At 36.3% G+C, this 18,489-nt stretch overlaps 2 protein-coding genes across 3 annotated transcripts in view; both read right to left on the bottom strand.

Annotated features, from left to right (window-relative positions):
• gpc1a (glypican 1a) overlaps nucleotides 1–995 on the bottom strand; it is a 46,264-nt gene extending 45,269 nt beyond the window's left edge. Inside the window, exon 1 of the mRNA XM_056448112.1 lies at nucleotides 498–995. Coding sequence (XP_056304087.1) covers nucleotides 498–654 — 157 coding nt within the window. The 5' untranslated portion in view covers nucleotides 655–995. The remainder of the gene's footprint in view (nucleotides 1–497) is intronic.
• A 6,078-nt stretch (nucleotides 996–7,073) lies between these two features.
• The window catches only part of gpc5b (glypican 5b), a 62,152-nt gene continuing 50,736 nt past the window's right edge, over nucleotides 7,074–18,489 (bottom strand). For both annotated transcript variants that reach the window (XM_056448266.1, XM_056448267.1), the window contains exon 9: nucleotides 7,074–7,667. In XM_056448266.1, the coding sequence (XP_056304241.1) occupies nucleotides 7,480–7,667 (188 nt within the window). In that variant the 3' untranslated portion in view covers nucleotides 7,074–7,479. The remainder of the gene's footprint in view (nucleotides 7,668–18,489) is intronic.

Genomic DNA, 18,489 nt, shown 5'->3' with positions numbered 1-18,489 from the left:
GATAGATAGATAGATAGATAGATAGATAGATAGATAGATAGATAGAACAATGATTGAAATAGATAGATAGATAGATAGATAGATAGATAGATAGATAGATAGATAGATAGATAGATAGATAGATAGATAGATAGATAGATAGATAGATAGATAGCAATGATAGATAGATAGATAGATAGATAGATAGATAGATAGATAGATAGATAGATAGATAGATAGATAGATAGATAGATAGATAGATAGACAGACAGACAGACAGAACATTGATTGAAAGAGATAGATAGATAGATAGATAGATAGATAGATAGATAGATAGATAGATAGATAGATAGATAGATAGATAGATGGATGGATGGATGGATGGATGGATGGATGGATGGATGGATGGATGGATGGATGGATAGACAGACTCATGAGGATAGATAGACCACAAAGAAATGACAGTGTTGAATATGAATGAGACTGTACTGCTTGTAACAACGACCGGCAGTTCATACCTGAGATCTCGGACTGCGGGACGCCGTTTAACGTGAAGCCTTTGCCGCTGTAGAACTGGCGCACGTCCGCGCAGCTCCGCGCTTTACCGCCCGCGTTCTCCGCGGACAGAGACACGGACACGAGCGACACAAGCAGTGCGACCGCTGTCAGATCCATTGTGTCCCGGATCCAGAGGCTGAGGAGGAGGAAGAAGAAGTCCTGATGCTCTGCACTTCACACAGCCAAACAAAGCATCCGATTCTCTCTGCAACTGCGGGACAGAGTATAAAATCCACTTGTTTAGCGATGTCCTGTCTTAAAAGCGGTGGTCCTGATGAAAGAGGGTGCGTGTGTTCTTGATCAGTCCGGTGGGGATCTGTTTCTGGCGCTCATGTCTTTACGAACTATTAATAATGCATAACTGATAATATACCAATAATAGAATAAACATTAAATGCCGTTGGAGGAATAATCTCTGTGCTGCTGCTGTGCGCTCCTGTTCTGTCTGCCTCTCTACTGTCCCGTCCTCACTGAACAATAGTCATGTCCGATTCGCAAACGAGTCGTGCTTTTGAATCGACTCATTTGAACGATTCTCTTGAACAGATTCGGTTCTGAAATTTTTTTTTTCAGCTTAAAAACAGTTTAAAGGGCATGGTCGGACTGATGTACACATACTGAAACTAGTTAAGACAAGCAAACATAACCTAGTTTAAGCAGATGTCAGGCTTAGTATTGAGCAACTCCTAAAAACGTTTAGCCAACTGCCATTCTTGTGTCAAGTTTTCTTCTGACAGCCAAAAATAATTTTAACAAAACGAAAAAGGGAAAATTCTGTGGTAAACTGTAACATAGGAGATTGAACATGATTCAGTGTCCCAATCTCTCCTCCTAATAACAAAATAAACAACAAGAATGACATCACAAACGTGGAATAGGCTAGATCAATCCTTGCAGGCACAGGACGTCAACGTGATGTCATATTGACGTTGTACCCCAACGTCGTGGGGATGTTGGATTTTGTTTGGAAATGAAAATCAGGCTGACGTCAATGTCCAATCTAAAATCAACCAAATATCAACGTCTAATCATGTTACACCTTGGCGTTGTGTGGGCATTACCACAATGATGTCTATCAGACATTGGATTTTGGTCACTTTTCAACACAACCTAAAATCAACCAAACATCAACCTAATTTGACATCGTTATTGGATGTCAAAATAACGTTGTTCTTAGACCATGGCTAGACATTGAATTTTGGTCACCTGATGTCATGACCTAAATCTAACCTAATGTTAACGACTGTTGTTGTGTGCCTGCTAGGGTTCCCATATTGCTTCAGTTTGGTTCATTACTATTTAGCAAATAAAAATGTTCTTTTTTTTAGTAACATAAACACATTTTTAAAAATATATATAACTTAAAAAGAACCTAAAAGAGAACCGAACAGAACAAACAGAACATTCTCCTAACCTACAGGCAACATCGCCTATAAAGAAAAACTTCCTGGACAACCAAACCCAGAATGTTTTGAGAACCAAAAATTGTTAGCTGGGTTGAATACATTTGTGTGTGTGTGTGTGTGTGTGTGTGTGTGTGTGTGTGTGTGTGTGTGTGTGTGTGTGTGTGTGTGTGTGCGTGTATGCACAAGTTAGCCTAAAACCCTTTTGATTTTCCTAGCAAAAATGTCTCGAGTCTCTCACAATAAAACAAATCAATCTCCAGTCTTTGACAGAAAATCCATTAAGCTGTGATAGGTGTAGTTTCATAAACTGTTCACATATTGACAATAAAACATGAAAATTTGTATATAATAAGGGATTATTCGGGATCATTAGAGCACTGAATGACCAAAATTTTAATAAACACCGTCACTTATACATAAACATTTGTTATTAGCAAAAAAAATAGTTACCGTTGAGAAACAATTGGATGTGACGAATCACATGAACCGATTCATTGAAAAGCTCCGTTCGTTCGCATTCCCAACGAATTCCCCCCAACGTTACTGAACAAGTCCAGCCCTGTGGTAGAATAAAAGAGAAGGGGTGGGTGTAAAAACACCTGCAGGTGGTAGTAAACGCCCCCTGCCGCCTTGCCAGACTACTGTAACAGAATGAATCCAGCATGGCAATTGATTTTGAGGCGGGATATTAAATGGGCGCGATCGTGTAACAGAGTGAATCGGTTATGGGCTGAAACCGAGAACACAGCCGGCAGAGAAAGCCTGTTATTTTTCAGTCAAGACACGTCTAATTAAGAGCACTTAAACTCTCGCGGGTTTGTGTTGAGCGGGTTTATTTCAATTACACGGGGGTTACAGCTGCATAAAGATGAAGAATTATTTTCACAAGACGCCTACTTGTAGCTACAATATACGCGTATTGAACCGCGAGGCTCGGTTGATCTTTTAGACGCGGGAATGAAAAATAAAAGTGTCATCATTGACCATACTAGTAAGAGAATATTAAGACACTCACCTTCAAGCTTAAAGCAGTTTTACATTTCTATCCATTTCTAGTTGCAATGAACTTGGTTGGCACCAAAAACAATGGGATTAGATTTGTGCAAAATAAATTGAATAACATGTATACACTGAAAAATGATAATAGAAATAAAATGAAACTTGCAAAAAATAAATAAATAAATAAAAGACAATCAACTTAATAGAAAAAGAAAAAAAAGTAAACCATTTTCTTTGTTGATTTCACTTTCAGCTTCACTTTAAAAAAAAAAAAAGCTTTGAATGCTCCTCCAGTGCTTTCGGAATAGATAGATAAAAGCTATCTACCACTTTAACAGTATTTATTTTAAATTACTATAATATTTTTTTCTTGCAGGCCAAAAATATATATTTTTAAATAACAGAATGACTCAAATGTCATATTTTAATGCTAAATCGCGTGACTTACAATCATATGACCATCAGTAAATCGTCATTTATGTCCTTATTATAATGCACACCATTTATATTTTTGATATACACTCACCGGTCACTTTATTAGGCAACCCTAACTAGTGCCAGGTTGGACCCCTTTTGTCTTCAGAACTGCCTTAATCCTTCGTTATATAGACTCAACAGAGTACTGGAAATATTCCAGATTTTGGTCCATATTGACATGCTATAGCATCACGCAGTTGCTGCAGATTTGTCGTATGCACATCCATGATGCGAAACTCCCGTTCCACCACATCCCAAGGGTACACTATTGGATTGAGATCTGGAGACTGTGGAGGCCGTTTGAGTACAGTGAACTCATTTTCAATGTACAAGAAAGCAGTCTGAGATGATTCATGCTTTATGACATGGAGTGTCATCCTGCTGGAAGTAGCAGAAGATGGGTAAACTGTGGTCATAAAGGGATGAACATGATCAGCAACAATACTCAGGTAGCCTATGGCGTTGACACGATGCTCAATTGGTACTAATCGGCCCAAAGCGTGCCAAGAAAAATCACCTTTACACCACCACCAGCAGCTAGGTCACCAGCTGAACCATTGATACAAGAAAGGATGGATCCATGCTTTCATGTTGTTGACACCAAATTCTGACCCCACCATCCGAATGTTGCAGCAGAAATCGAGTCTCATCAGACCAGGCAATGTTTTTCCAATCTTCTATTGTCAAATTTTCGTGAGCCTGTGTAAATTGTAGCCTCAGTTTCCTGTTCTTAGCTGACAGGAGTGGCACCCGGTGTGGTCTTCTGCTGCTGTAGCCCATGTGCCTCAAGGTTGGAAGTGTTGTGTGTTCAGAGATGCTCTTCTGCATACCTCGGTTGTAACGAGTGGTTATTTGAGTTACTGTTGCCTTTCTATCAGCTGCAACCAGTCTGGCCATTCTCCTCTGACCTCCAGCATCAACAAGGCATTTGTGCCCACATAACTGGATATTTTCCTTTTCGGACCATTCTCTGTAAACCCTAGAGATGGTTGTGCGTGAAACTCCCAGTAGATCAGCAGTTTCTGAAATGCTCAGACCATGTGATTGGCTGATTAGAAATTTGCGTTAACGAGCAGTTGAAGGTGTACTTAATAAAGTGGCCGGTGAGTGAAAATTACAGTAGACTGTAAATCAGAGGTCACACAAGCTATTTGTTTCCCAAATGCTAAATATCACATTTGCAAGCTCAATAGCATTGAGTAGATTAAGAGAATAATAAAACACCTTTCATTCATCTCAAAGCAGTTTTAAAGGCAAATTCTAAGCATTTCTATAGTTGCCATGCACTTGGGTTGGCTCAAAAAACGTAGCAACGGCAAAATGAAGGGTTTCAGTGTGGCGGGAGACCAGGAAATGTTCATGACAGCTTAATTGGCATCTAAATAATAAGACACGGCTAATTAAAAAAAGCAGCATAAATTACAACATGACTGCTGAAAGACATGAGGACTCAATTGCGCGTTTTGGCTGTGATTGGTTTAATGCAAACACTGCTCAGCTGTAAATTAGTCTAGAGAATATGTTGTCAGGAGTTATGTCATTGATACAAAGAAGGTTCAAATGAAGGTGAAAAACATTTATTAGCATACACAAACCAGGCGAACAGGAAAATACACCATGAAGCATTGCTCAGATGTTGACACTGAGGTGTGAAAAACTGACTCAGATTTAAACTTCAAAAGCAATAGTGTGGAAAAACGTGAAAACTTATGACATCTTATTGAACGACTGATGTGCAAACACTTATAATAATAACATGGCGCTGTCAGAGCTACATGGAAAGTGACGTTGATGAATTCAGACAAAAGTTTTAAGACTGTGACGTCAAGAACTATTCAAATTAACAATATGTGGTAAAATGGTGAGTCTAGCAGGGTTAAACCCCAAAGTTATGAATGTCTGTACTACAAATAAAGTGTTTTAATGCTCTACGATTTAAGCTACTTGCAATATTTTAATGGTTATATGCACAACCTGACTATCATATACACACTTTGTATAGACATAGATTTCAGTATAAATATGTTAAATGTACAATTTGCCTTTTTATAAACAAAAATAAAAGCCCTAAAATTGCACAAGCAGGTGGGTCAATCTTACAAAAATTATTTTTTATCCCAAAAAAAAAAATTATATATATATATATATATATATAACTTAAAGACAAGCAAAAAGAAAATCAGCCATTTTGAAGTCTATTATTGAATTCCTAATGAAATTTGCAATACTCCATTTTGAGAAAATAATATTTATATCAAATATTTATAAATAAATGTACTTAAATTATATTTATAGGTTGTACAATATTTATGCATTTTTAGATAGTAGAAATAAATCAGAAATAAAAAATCATCATTAGCAAAAATATGCTTTCTTTTTATTTTTCTATTATTTTGAGGTGAAACACTACCATTGTGAGATTCACCAGCCTGATCTCACGAGGAAGCGTAACTATTTTACGTTTTGTCTCTTTAGTGGCTAATTCGTACGATTTTAAAAAGTGGTGCGGCACCAACAGTCACGTCGATCAGCTGGTTTGTCTATAAGCTGATATATGAGCGATCCGCTGATGAATTGCGGCTTTAAAACGCTCCAGTGTCCCTGTATCTGTGGTTACACTCAGTAAACAGTAGTGAGTTTAGTGAACTGATGATCTTCACGGCCAATCAGTCATTTCTGTTGAGCATGAGAACACAATGTCAAATCAGCAGTGTTTAAGAACATACTAAATTGAACAAATGAGATTGTACAAATTTGTACGAATTAGTCACTAAATCAAAAAGTTACGAATTGCCATGAGATTGTGCTGGATTTACCTACGTAACTGATAATAGAGTTGTCACGATACTGGAATTCCGTACCAATTGGTACTGTAATTTTAAAAACGTCCATTTCCCGCTAACATTTGAGCGCTGTTGAGCACGTTCTAAACAGCAGTGGCTTGCCATTGTGTTCACGTGCTCAAAATAAATGACTGATTGGCCGTGAAGGTCATCAGTTCACCGCTGTTGACTGAGTGTAACCACAGATACAGGGACACTGGAGCTGTTTAAGAATGCGCTCAACAGTGCTCAAATGTTAGCGGGAACTGGACGTTTTAAAAATTTCAGTACCGATTGGTACTGAATTTCAGTATCGGTGAACTGATGAACTTTACAGCCTATCACAGTCATTTCTGTTGAGCATGTGAACACAATGGTAAATAAGCAGTGTTTAGAATGTACTAAATTAAACGAATGAGATTGTACGAGTTAGCCACTAAATCAAAAAGCTACGAATTACCGTGAGATTGTGCTGGATTCACCCAGGTAACTGATAATAGGGTTGTCACGATACTGCAATTCGGTACCAATCAGTACTAAAATTTTAAAAGCGTCCATTTCCCGTGAACATTTGAGTGTTAACGACTGTGATTGACAGAGAACGTAAACACAATGGTAAATCATCGCTGTTTTAGAATGCGATTGACAGCGCTTAAATGTTCGCAAGAAATGAACGTTTTTAAAATTTCAGCATTGATTGGTACCGAATTTCAGTATCGTGACAACTCTAACTGATAAAGAGAGAATAATTAAAGTAGCTCTTTAAAAAAAAAAAAAAATATATATATATATATATATATATATATATATATATATATATATATAATACACACATATAATAACACAGTAATCACACATTTAATAAAGAAAACAGACAGCATTCCCTTTATCTTGTGAAGTGTGAATGAATTCGGACCATGATACGTGTTACTCCAAAATGTCTCAAACCAGACTAGCATAACTATATCAAAGAAGCTCCAAAATAACTGTGCCATAAAACGCGACAGCAAACCATCAAAGTTGGTGGACATCAATCACACTTGAGTCTCGCTTCACTACTTAGTAGCTACATAAAAACCCCTTTAAAACAGGCCAGAGCAAAACCAATATCCAGTTTTTGAACAGCGGCATCCTGAGGGAGGCCGACAGGAGAACTTACTGATCAGGAGATAAATGTGCAGACTTCTAAGGGCCTAGTGCAAATGCATGCTTGAATCGTTCAGTCTTTTTACTGTGCGTCAGAAGCCATTGGGCCACAGGAAGAGCTGTAAAAGAGGAAGAAGTAGGATGATGGAGATGGCTGGGATGTGGGTGACTCCGCTGGTCTGCACTTTCTGTTTGGGTCCATAGTTAAGAGTTTGGATTGGGATTTTGGCATCCTGGGATGGAATTTGAACACTGTTTATGTTTTCTGTTGTTAAGTGCGCTGTTGGGAGAAGAAAAAACGAGGTGAGGATTAGATGCAGATATCACATTTACGCCGATTTTTAGTGCTTTCTGTTGATATTTGTTGATATCTGTTGCTTTCCATAGATATTTCAACTGAGACATTCTTTTTCCAGATAACAAGGAATAGTTCTTTGGATAACTTTCTAGCAACATTCTCTCAACATTCAGAACAAATAGAATGTTTGTTAAATATTAGCGTAAACCAATTATTTCCACGTCCTTCACAGAGCATTTTTCTGAAACGGTTTGATTTGACTTTGCCTGTTAAAGGTCCCGTGGAAGTTTTTTAGATGTTAGTTTTAAGGATACTGTATCCATAAGCTAGTGTGCTCCAAAACAGTGACAAAATTCACATTTGGAAGATAAACCTGAAATACCTGTACACATCCAAAGCTTGCAGTTGGTCACTTCCGCATAAATGGGTCAACGATTTTACGACGATCACCTCATACCTCAAATTCTTATCAAATCTTCTGAACTTTCAAAGGCTCTATAGTTTCTCACATCCCCTACCCTCTTCAAAATGCTTCTCATTTGCTGTTTATTTGATGTGCTTGATTTCAACTACTCTCACTGATTGGCTGTTTTTATAAAAAGGAGGAGCTACTACAGTATATGTCCCACCTTATCTTTTTCTTTCAGATTGTCAAATAAAAAATACACATTTCAAAGCACTTTATGGGACCTTTAAATCAGTTTTTCCCAACCCTGTTCTTGGACGCACACCAACAGTACATATTTTGGCCGTCTCCCTTATCTGACTCATTAACATCAGGTTTTGGAGTCTCTTCTTATGTTCTGATGGCTTGATTCAGGTGTGTTTGTTTAATTAGGGAGAGGTTGAAAATGTGTACTGTTGGTGTGCCTTCAGGAACAGTGTTGGGAAACACTGCTTTAAACATTAAGGGCCCTATTTTAACGATCTAGGCGCAAAGTCTAAAGTGCATGGTGTGTGTCCGAATCCACTTTTGCTATTTTAAGGATGGAAAAATACACTCTGCGCCCCAGCGCATGGACTAACAGGGTGGTGCTTATTCTCTTAATGAGTTATGGGTGTGTTTGAGCATAACGAATCTCCCATTCCCTTTAAGAGTCAGTTGCGTCATGCCTAGGCAGATTTGCTATTTAGATGGCGAACTTTGTAAGAGGAAAAACTGAATGCTTCACTTGCGAGAAAACAGTTACACAGATCATCTGCGAAAGGATAACGTCTCCGCCATTCAGCCTCTTTACTTTCTCTTTACTTTATTTTAACTCTTTACTCCTTTACTTTCGTAGACAATAAAAGGTGTTGTACGCACTCCACTAAAAACATCCATTAGCCTACATATTTAATTTTGTTTGTTAAGCACAAAGAGTTCTTTAAAACAATTTCTAAATTCAGTTCAAATTTCCAGCAAACGAATAAATGAACAATAATAACAAAGTGTGGTCAAAAAACAGAGTTATATCCAACTCCTAGACCAGACTTTAGACCGGCTTTTAGTTGGTCAATGGTGTGGTCTATTTCAGTTCCTCAAAATAGCAACTTCCCAAAAATGCGCCTCAACACACCTCCCTTATAGACACCTCCCTTGTATAGGGTTTCGCTGGTCTGAAAATAGCAACGAATCATGCCATACATGTCTTGCGCCTTATTGCGTTGGGTGTATGATAGGGCCCAAAAACTCCTTTCAAATGGTTAAATGTCACTTTTTAACAAGAAAAAATTTCTTAATGGTTCCATTTAAGGGAGCGTCCCATTTCTAACAGGTCTTTTCTATTTAACGGGCAAAAATTTTGGCAAGGATTTTCTCAAAGTCTCAAATGTGTGATTAGAGGTGAATTATGGCCACATGGTGTGAATGATGTGGAATGCCATGACGTGTGGAATGTAACTGAATCAAAAATTCACATAAGGAGAAAAACATCCTATGAGTAAACTGGAGCTAGTGAAGTGGTGATTTGCATCTGTTGTGAATACAGCATAATAAATCAATCAAGTTTTATGGGGGTTTCCAAGCGATGTAGTTTTATAATGTACAAACCAACACAATCTCACGGTAATTCGTAACTTTTCGATTTAGTGGCTAATTCATACGAATTCGTACGATCTAATTCGTACAATTTAGTACGATTTGCTCATCCGCCAATGACGGTTGGGTTTAGGGGTGGGGTTAGGTGCCACGCCTCCTTTTTAAAATCATACAATTTCGTACGACTGAACTCCTACGAATTCGTACGACTTAGCCGCTAAACTGTCAAAACGTAAAATACTTACGTTTTCTCGTGAGATCAGGCTGGTACAAACTGTATGTTCTGCCTCCCTAACCTAACTCTACCCCTAAACCCAACCCATTTGATTTTTAGATTTTTTTTATATATGTCATTTTGTGTAATGAGTCCTTTTCCTCATCGGGACTAATAAATGTACCCACGACATCATAATTTACTGGTATTGCTATACTTGTGGGGACATTTGTCACACACACAAGCACACACATGTACACAGACAGAGTAATGTCTTCAGCTAAACATATGTGCATTGTGCAGCAGATGATCAGGGCCATATATCAGCAGCAAACTTGCAAATACAAACCAACAGACGGCAACACATTAACACGTCACAATCAAATGATGCATAGCATCCACACGGACAAAAACCAATGGCTTAACGTTTGGATATCTGGCCGCAAACAAACACATACAAGGTTTGATGTTTCACAGGCGTGTTTTACCTGATTTCACAATAAATACAAGCCAGACGCAACAAGGCAGGGTGAGACGAAAACAAGTCACACCTTTTCCTAATGAAACCCAACCTGAGATTCTCACACAATAGCCATTGTGCTGCGTTGTACAATACACAAAGGCTTCATTTATTCACAATCACTGCTGATGCCAATTAAAGGGTAAACGGATCTGATTGGCATCAGAGTGGAGAGCGAATGCCCGCGGGCTGCTTGGCTTTGACAGGAGTGATGTGTAGGAATGATCACATATGCTGGATAATATCTCGCTAAATATGTGGTGGCCGTGTGAAATTGAGGTTTCTCGCTGACGGAGGGAATGTTGGAGGATATACAAATTCAGCATATTGTACTTTTGGTGCCTCTTCAAATAGCATTGGGAAGCCACTATGGGGTGTATTTGAGGATGTTTTTACAGCCTAATTGATATACTGTACTTTTTTAGCATAGCAAAATGGGAGACTCAGCAAGATTTCAGCATTTCTAATCAAGACCACATCATTTTTTCATCGCATCCACACAGAAATTAACTGGCACTGAATAAAAATAATAAAAATAATACTTATAATTTATAAAAAAATATAAAATGTGTAACATCCTATATATATATATATATATATAAAATAAATTACAGAATATAAAACTATATAAATTATATAAACTAACTAATTACAGTTACTAATTACTTCATTCAAAAAGTAACTCAGTTACTTTACTGATTACGTACACCAAAAAGTAATGCATTACTGTTAAAAGTAATTGAAGAGTTAAAGAGTTTTAATTAATGCTCCAATTAAAACCCTTATAACGTCACTTTAGTGCTGCATGGCGAATACACTGTTGATCAGCTTCACAGATTTAATTAATTTGCATTCTGACAACTAAAATACAAGACAAACGTTAATAAAAAGTCATTTTTAAACTCTAATTTATTTCATTCAGATCAGCAGCACAAAAATAAAAAACATCACAAGGTTCTAAACCAACTGAATAATATATCCAGAAACAACAAAAAAGTAAAGTAAAGTTGCTTCAGCATCAGAAAAGTTTGTCTTTACTTGGTGTATCTTGCGCAGATTCAGTCTCTGCTTTCATGCACGACGCGATGCCACAATGCGTCGCCACTGTAAACAGGAAAATGTGGGCTAGACTGCAGACAAAATTATTGAACTTACCAAGTAACGGACAAATGCATCATATTGTAACAATAATGGAGTTACTATATTTAAAAAGTAAGGCGCTACAATGTTAGTTACGGTCAAAAGTAATGCCGTTACAGTAACGCATTACTAGTGGCACGTTATTGCCCATCACTGTATGTAAATCTATCTACATTTAATATCTAGATTTATAAATTCTGTTATAGATTTATAAATATATATATTTTGATTTACTTCTTTGCATTCACAATTAATATATATATATATATATATATATATATATATATATATATATATATATATATATATATATATATATAGGCAATATTTTACTATACATTAATGATTTACATCTATATATTACCATTTATCATTTTGTATTCTGATGTACATCTACTGTATATAATAACAATTTACATATTCTGATTTATAACTATATATTGATATTTGTAATTAAATAATCTGATCCTCATATAAATATATATAAAAAATCACATTTATATATATTTTATAGATTTATATCTATTTAACTACGTTCTAATTTATTTTCCACATTGGCAAATGCAGTATTAGCACACAGTACTGTACACTTATCAAAGTCTAAAATATCATCACAATATTCACATAATATTAATGCTTTCAATATTGACGACAATAATAAATGTTCCTTAGGCAGCGAATTAGCATATCTGAAGAACCATGTGAGACTGAAACCTGAAGTAATGATGCTTAAAATTCTGCTTTGCGGCACAAAATATTTTTAAGCAGATCTCTGAAAATTTGAAGAAGAAGAAAAAGAAGCACTATATTAAAAAACATCTTGAGAAACTATTATAACCATATCTTGGCTTTACAACTTTGATCAGATGGATATTAAATATGCATCCAGCTTCTAGCCTCAGACTCGCTGAATGCCAACCTGCACAACAGCAGCACTCGTGTAATTGCTGTGACATGTGGCCACTCATTCGTAAGACAAAAGCAAATGGTATAATTACGCCTCCGTAAAACCATGTTTACCTTCTGTCTATCAAACATGCAGGTGAAGCATGACCACGCATGACAGCAAGAATGATTGCATTTCAGATCTTTCCTATGAAGCTGGAGCAGAACGCTACTGAACCGCCGTCCTGAACGGCTCACGGAACACAAACGACAGACTGAATAAATTAGCTCGACTTGGCCTAGTTTTCAGTCAAGAAACAGTGACGAACAAGTAAAAAAACATTCTAGACGAGACTTCTACTTGACCTTAAGCATATTTAAAAAATTTAAAGCACAGCTGCTTGGACTGTGTAGCTATTACAATGTTCAAGTTTATCTGAACAATGTTGCAGCTAACGAAATTCGTAAGTTAGAACGTTTTGCTGATGTTTCCGTTAGGTTATGAAAACATCATGGCCTTAGAATGTTTACAATTTGTACACCATAAACATTCCATTTTTAAAAACAACTGACATAATTATTATTATTATTATGTGTAATGTTGATAGAAAACGTTGATAGAATGCTTACGTTTTTCGCTTGGTGAACATTATCCGTTTGTTAATTCGTGACATATCGGTGACGTATGAAATACTGTTTCCGGGACCAAGCTACTCATTTGAATTGGGAAAATATTCATTTATGGCCACTTTTTAGTCATATCACACATTAAAGTGTATTTATACAGTATATATTATATATAATAATTATTATATATTTAAAATTTTATATATAATCATAGTGTACACAACAGTCTCTGGGCTTGCTGCATCACAAATACCAAAATTTTAACAATTTATAAAAAATGTATCACTTTCTGGCCATCTGACATTAGGCATGGAGATATATATATAGAGTGATCGGGATTTTCGAAAGTATTACATAGCTTTGTAAACGTTTATTATTACCATTTGATGAGTCTCCCCATACAGTTTGACCCAGGAGCCGCTTCACGTGACGTCACACTTGTTATTTATAAGTTTAGTTATAAATAACCAGGGCCAGACAGAATCTTTTTTGCTATTTCTGTGGAGAATTTTGTAAAAAATCTGCGGATTTATGCGGAATGATTTTGGGAGTATCATACCTAAAAACTGCATATATGAAATAAAAAATAAATACCTTTTTAACTTTTATTTTATGTTCACAATGCAAATCCAATTAGATCCACTTATTTGGTAAACACAGCAAGTCTCTCATATAATATCTCTACTAAAAGACAGAAAATATTACTTTGCACACTGTATTGTAAATAAATCACATGAACATTTTCATATTAGTCAATAATATTACTGAAATTAATAAAAAAACGGAATAAATATAAATGTACACACATTTACACAAGTAAATAAATAGACTTGCAGCCGCAGATTCCGTGTGGGCTCATAAATAACTAATGTTATTAATTAGTACTTAAACATTTTCTAAACTTTTGAAGAAAAACGTTCCATGTACGAATAATATAGTAACAATGTTTAAAAATATTCAACAAATGTTTTCTAAAATGTAGCAGAAAACAGTGTATAGCTTACATTTTCAAAAGGCTGTTGAAGCCTCAATGTTTTTTCTTGGTTATGTGAAAGTTGTAATGTATTCGATCATTATGTGAACATTATAGGAATGTTACTTTTGAATATTTCTGGAGTCATCAGAAATGAGCAACACATTTTCTTCAACTCACATTTTCAGTTTGAAAAGTATTGTAATTTAAATAATCACATGTGCGTTTAATGTGTTAGTATAGTATCATTAGACATTTTTACTTAAAACTTAATTAATTAACTGCCCATGTGACCACAAAAGACAATTATTTCTCGAAGCCTGTGTTGCTTAAAACGTACTAATAACATGTAATGTATTGTGTATATATATAATGTGTAGAACACCAATGATTCAGTGGCAGATTTTCAGCATCATTACTGGAGTGTCACATGATCCATCTGAAGTTATTTAAATATAATGATTTGGTGTTTAAACCTCACTTATTATTGGTAAAAAATATGCTTTACAGTAAGCGCAGCGCAATGCTTTAAAAAAGCTTTTTTTATTCTGAATTTAATTGATTTATTCGGCATTTAGTGGTTTAATAGTGATCACAGTTCCATCATAGACATTATGTCTAAAAGCAGACAGGGCGCCATTGTTAACTTGTCCACCCACAAAGTAGGTATAATTATGTGTGGTACTTGGCACTCTCGAAAACTCTTGATGTTTATGAAAGCGAAGACAAAACATCTCCATTCATTCATTTACTTGAGTTTTTTTTAAGTCCAGAGGTGGGATAAGCAGGTGTGGAAATGTGATCTCCAACCAACAATGCCAAACACATGAAGCCAGATGCTAGAAGTAATGCTTCCTTCATCCACTGTAGAAATATCTGGTAATTAACAGTCATATGACTGTATATATAAAGAGAAAATATCTGTAGATTGTGATTCACAGGTGTTTTCCCTCAACTATTTGTGCTTTTGAATTGCATTATGGGAACTTGATCTTAGCTCTGACAACATTTGGTGTTACTAGCTTCATCAGTTGCCAGTAAAAGTAATTTTATGGAAAACGTAAAGTCTTACTGTTAACAAAGATATCTTTATTTACATTATTAATAGTTTAAAATGAATTATATATTGTCTGGGTTGGACATTGGACAATTATGGTACATATAAAAACTGTGAGATTTAGCAATATAAATCAGATACTGAAGAATTTTCAGTCAGCTCTGTCGGTTTGGTTCCTTGACATTGTTGTGTTGTTCTAACACAAACTAAACCAGCAGTCTACCGCTATTTTCAGCTTTTTCCCAAATTCACTGGGGCATTTTTTTCAAAATCGATATCTTAATCAACTTGAATTATACATTTTATCTGATCGGTGTTCGCAAACATCGAAATTATCAGCCAAGAAGTTCAGAAATGTTGATTTTCCTGAAAAATTTGAAACGGCGAAAAAGTTTTTGCTTTAAAGATTCGTCTTCTTTAGCTTCTAGCGTTTGTGCTTCAAAAGTTATTGACATAAACATTAGATCTGAGGCAAAAGCCATTCGAGAAATTCTCTCTTGAACCGATTCTGAGTTTTTGTGCTTTTATGCTTGACAGCAGCCATAATCTGCTTGCATCCAAAGTTAAATAAAACGTTACATAAAATGAATTACAAGAGTGTTTGAGCTGTTGAAACAAGACAACTTACATGACTTACACGAAAGCTTACATGACTACGCACAAGCGCTCTTCCTCAAGAGCAATTGAGTGTATGGTTAAAAACTAGCCTGGAGCGCCATCTGTTGTTAAAAACAAGCCTAGAGTGCCAACCGCAGTTAAAAACAAGCCTAGAGCACCATAACCAACCGAATCGATTTGAGGGACAAAATCTTAGAATTGATTTCTCGAACAGTTTTGTTTTTGTCTGTTTTTTCCAATTTGGACAGTTGGTGAGGCTAGAGGGAAAGTTAGAGTTAGAGTCTCAAAATTTGTTGTGGTTAACGCAGACTGTCCAATTTTATAACATTTTACCATACACTTCTTTAGGTTGTTGAACATACATTCAATGCTTTGTCACTAAAAACACAAGTCTGACTCTTTGAACATGGACATGGCCAATGCAGTGTCAAAAAAGTGACATTTTTATTACTAGCATGGCTAAAGCTACATAAACCTGCTGTTTCTGACACAACGGCTGCAATGTTTCCTACAGCTGGGTACCTTTGGGACTCAATCTAATCATCCTCTCCTGTTCTCAGTCAGTGTGCAAGGGGGAAGGGTGTGAGGAGAGCCAGTGGATCTGAAATTATTTTAGCATTAGCTACGCTGACATCTACTCGCACAACAATCCTGTTTGTGATTTTAAGATCTAAAAAAAAAAAGGAATTTAGTGGAAGAAGCAGGTGCTGACAAACCGACAGCGGTGCATTAGCGGGAGATGAGGTCACCTTAATCAGAGTTTACCAAACTGTCAGAGCTTGCCTGCTCCCATGTCTGATGCTGGAAAATAATCTGATAATTACCAACCGAGACACGCATGAATGCCAATGCAGTAACATGAGTGCGGCTGCCGGTATGTGCCAAACAAACAACAGTCGTGGGTTTTAAAATAAACTTTTTTTTTTCTTAGCTGTTCATCAAGGACCTGTTCGTTTTGTGTTAAAGGTGATGCTTTCAATTACTCCATCTAAAAAATAAGAGAGAAATAAAATGAAATTTGTTTCCATGCACACATCTTCCTAAATAAAATTAATTAATTTACATTTACAATCTCTATCTCCTTTGAAAAAAAACGTAATTGGAATAACCTGCTCTGCCACGTCATAATCCCGTGTTTATGTGTGTGTTTGTAAATATTACAAATTACATTTTTATTTTAAAAAATAAATACAATTTTATAAATATATATATAATGAACCATTTTACTCATGGGGCAAAAACTACTAGCATTGATATACTTGTGGGGACATTTGTTTTATTAGCGCTGTCAAATTATTAATCACGCAATATTGCATAAAAAAATTGTTTGTATTAATATCATGTATATGTATAAATAAATACACACACACAAAATACTAAAATATACACAAAACATAAGTATTTACATATACACTACCTGACAAATTTCTTGTTGCCTATCCAAGTTTTAGCAACAACTAATAATAACTTGATTTCTAGTTGATCATTTGGTATCAGGAGTGGCTTATATGAAAGGCAAAGGCCTCCAAATTGCGCATATTTTACCAAAATAAAATACCATCATACCATTTGTAATTATTTAATTAGAACAGTAAGGTCTGACTTTGCTTAAAAAAAAGTCTTGTCACTTAACAGAAATAATGTACAGTAGAGAATATAAAGTCATGGTGCAGTGGAAAAAGAATTAATATTGTGTATGACTCCCATGAGTTTGGAGGACTGCATCCATACATCTCTGCAATGACTCAAATAACTCATTATTAAAATCATCTGGAATGACAAAGAAAGTGTTCTTGCAGGACTCTGAGAGTTCATCAAGATTCTTTGGGTTCATCTTCAATGCCTCCTCCTTCATCTTACCCCAGACCTGCTCAATAATGTCCATGTCTGGTGACTAGGATGGCCAATCCTGGAGCACCTTGACCTTCTTTGATTTTAGGAACTATGATGTGGAGGCTGAAGTAGAGGTCCGCATTCCCACGGCTGTACCGTGTTTTTTCGGAGGCATATTGAATCGCTTTACGTTTTACATTCCTCGTTGGCCCTATATGTACCTGCCACGTGTATAGAAATAATGCTGATATGATATATTAAACACAGTCGGTAGTTGGCAAATATATTGAGTGGATATGTTTGCAAATATGACTTTGAAAGAGCCTCACCAGCCACAAACCTCACCGCACGTCACGCGGCACTCATGTCTCATTATAAAGGGGCAAACAAAACTGACATTTAGCCAACAATCCTTGCACAACTTACACTTTTATCTGTTATCGCTCTCTTTTGATGGTACTCAATTTTAACGTGAGATTTTGAAAAACTGAATGGATTCGGAATGGTTGGGTTGGGTAGAAAACACGGTGGGTCAGGCAGCGGGTGAACAAAGGCTGAATATACGGTCGGTGGGGGAATAAAATCTGGCGGGAGCGGGACTAAAAATTTTGTGCCGTGCAGATCTCTAGGCTGAAGTATAAGAAGGAGCACTATCCTAAGGAATTTGCCCTCTCCTGTGGTTTGTAATGTAATGGGCAGCACAAATGTCTTGATACCTCAGGCTGTTGATGTTTCCATCCACTCTGCAGATCTCTCGCATGCCCCCATACTGAATGTAACCCCAAACCATGATTTTTCCTTCACCAATCTTGACTGATTTCTGTGAGAATCTTGGGTTCTTCAGGTCTTCTGCAGTATTTGTGATGATTGGGATGCAGTTCAACAGATGATTCATCTGAAAAATTTACCTTCTGCCA

The sequence above is a fragment of the Danio aesculapii genome, chromosome 22 (genome assembly GCF_903798145.1).
Source record: "Danio aesculapii chromosome 22, fDanAes4.1, whole genome shotgun sequence".
NCBI classification, from domain to species: Eukaryota; Metazoa; Chordata; class Actinopteri; order Cypriniformes; family Danionidae; genus Danio; species Danio aesculapii.
This window is presented reverse-complemented; position numbering and strand designations above follow the sequence as displayed.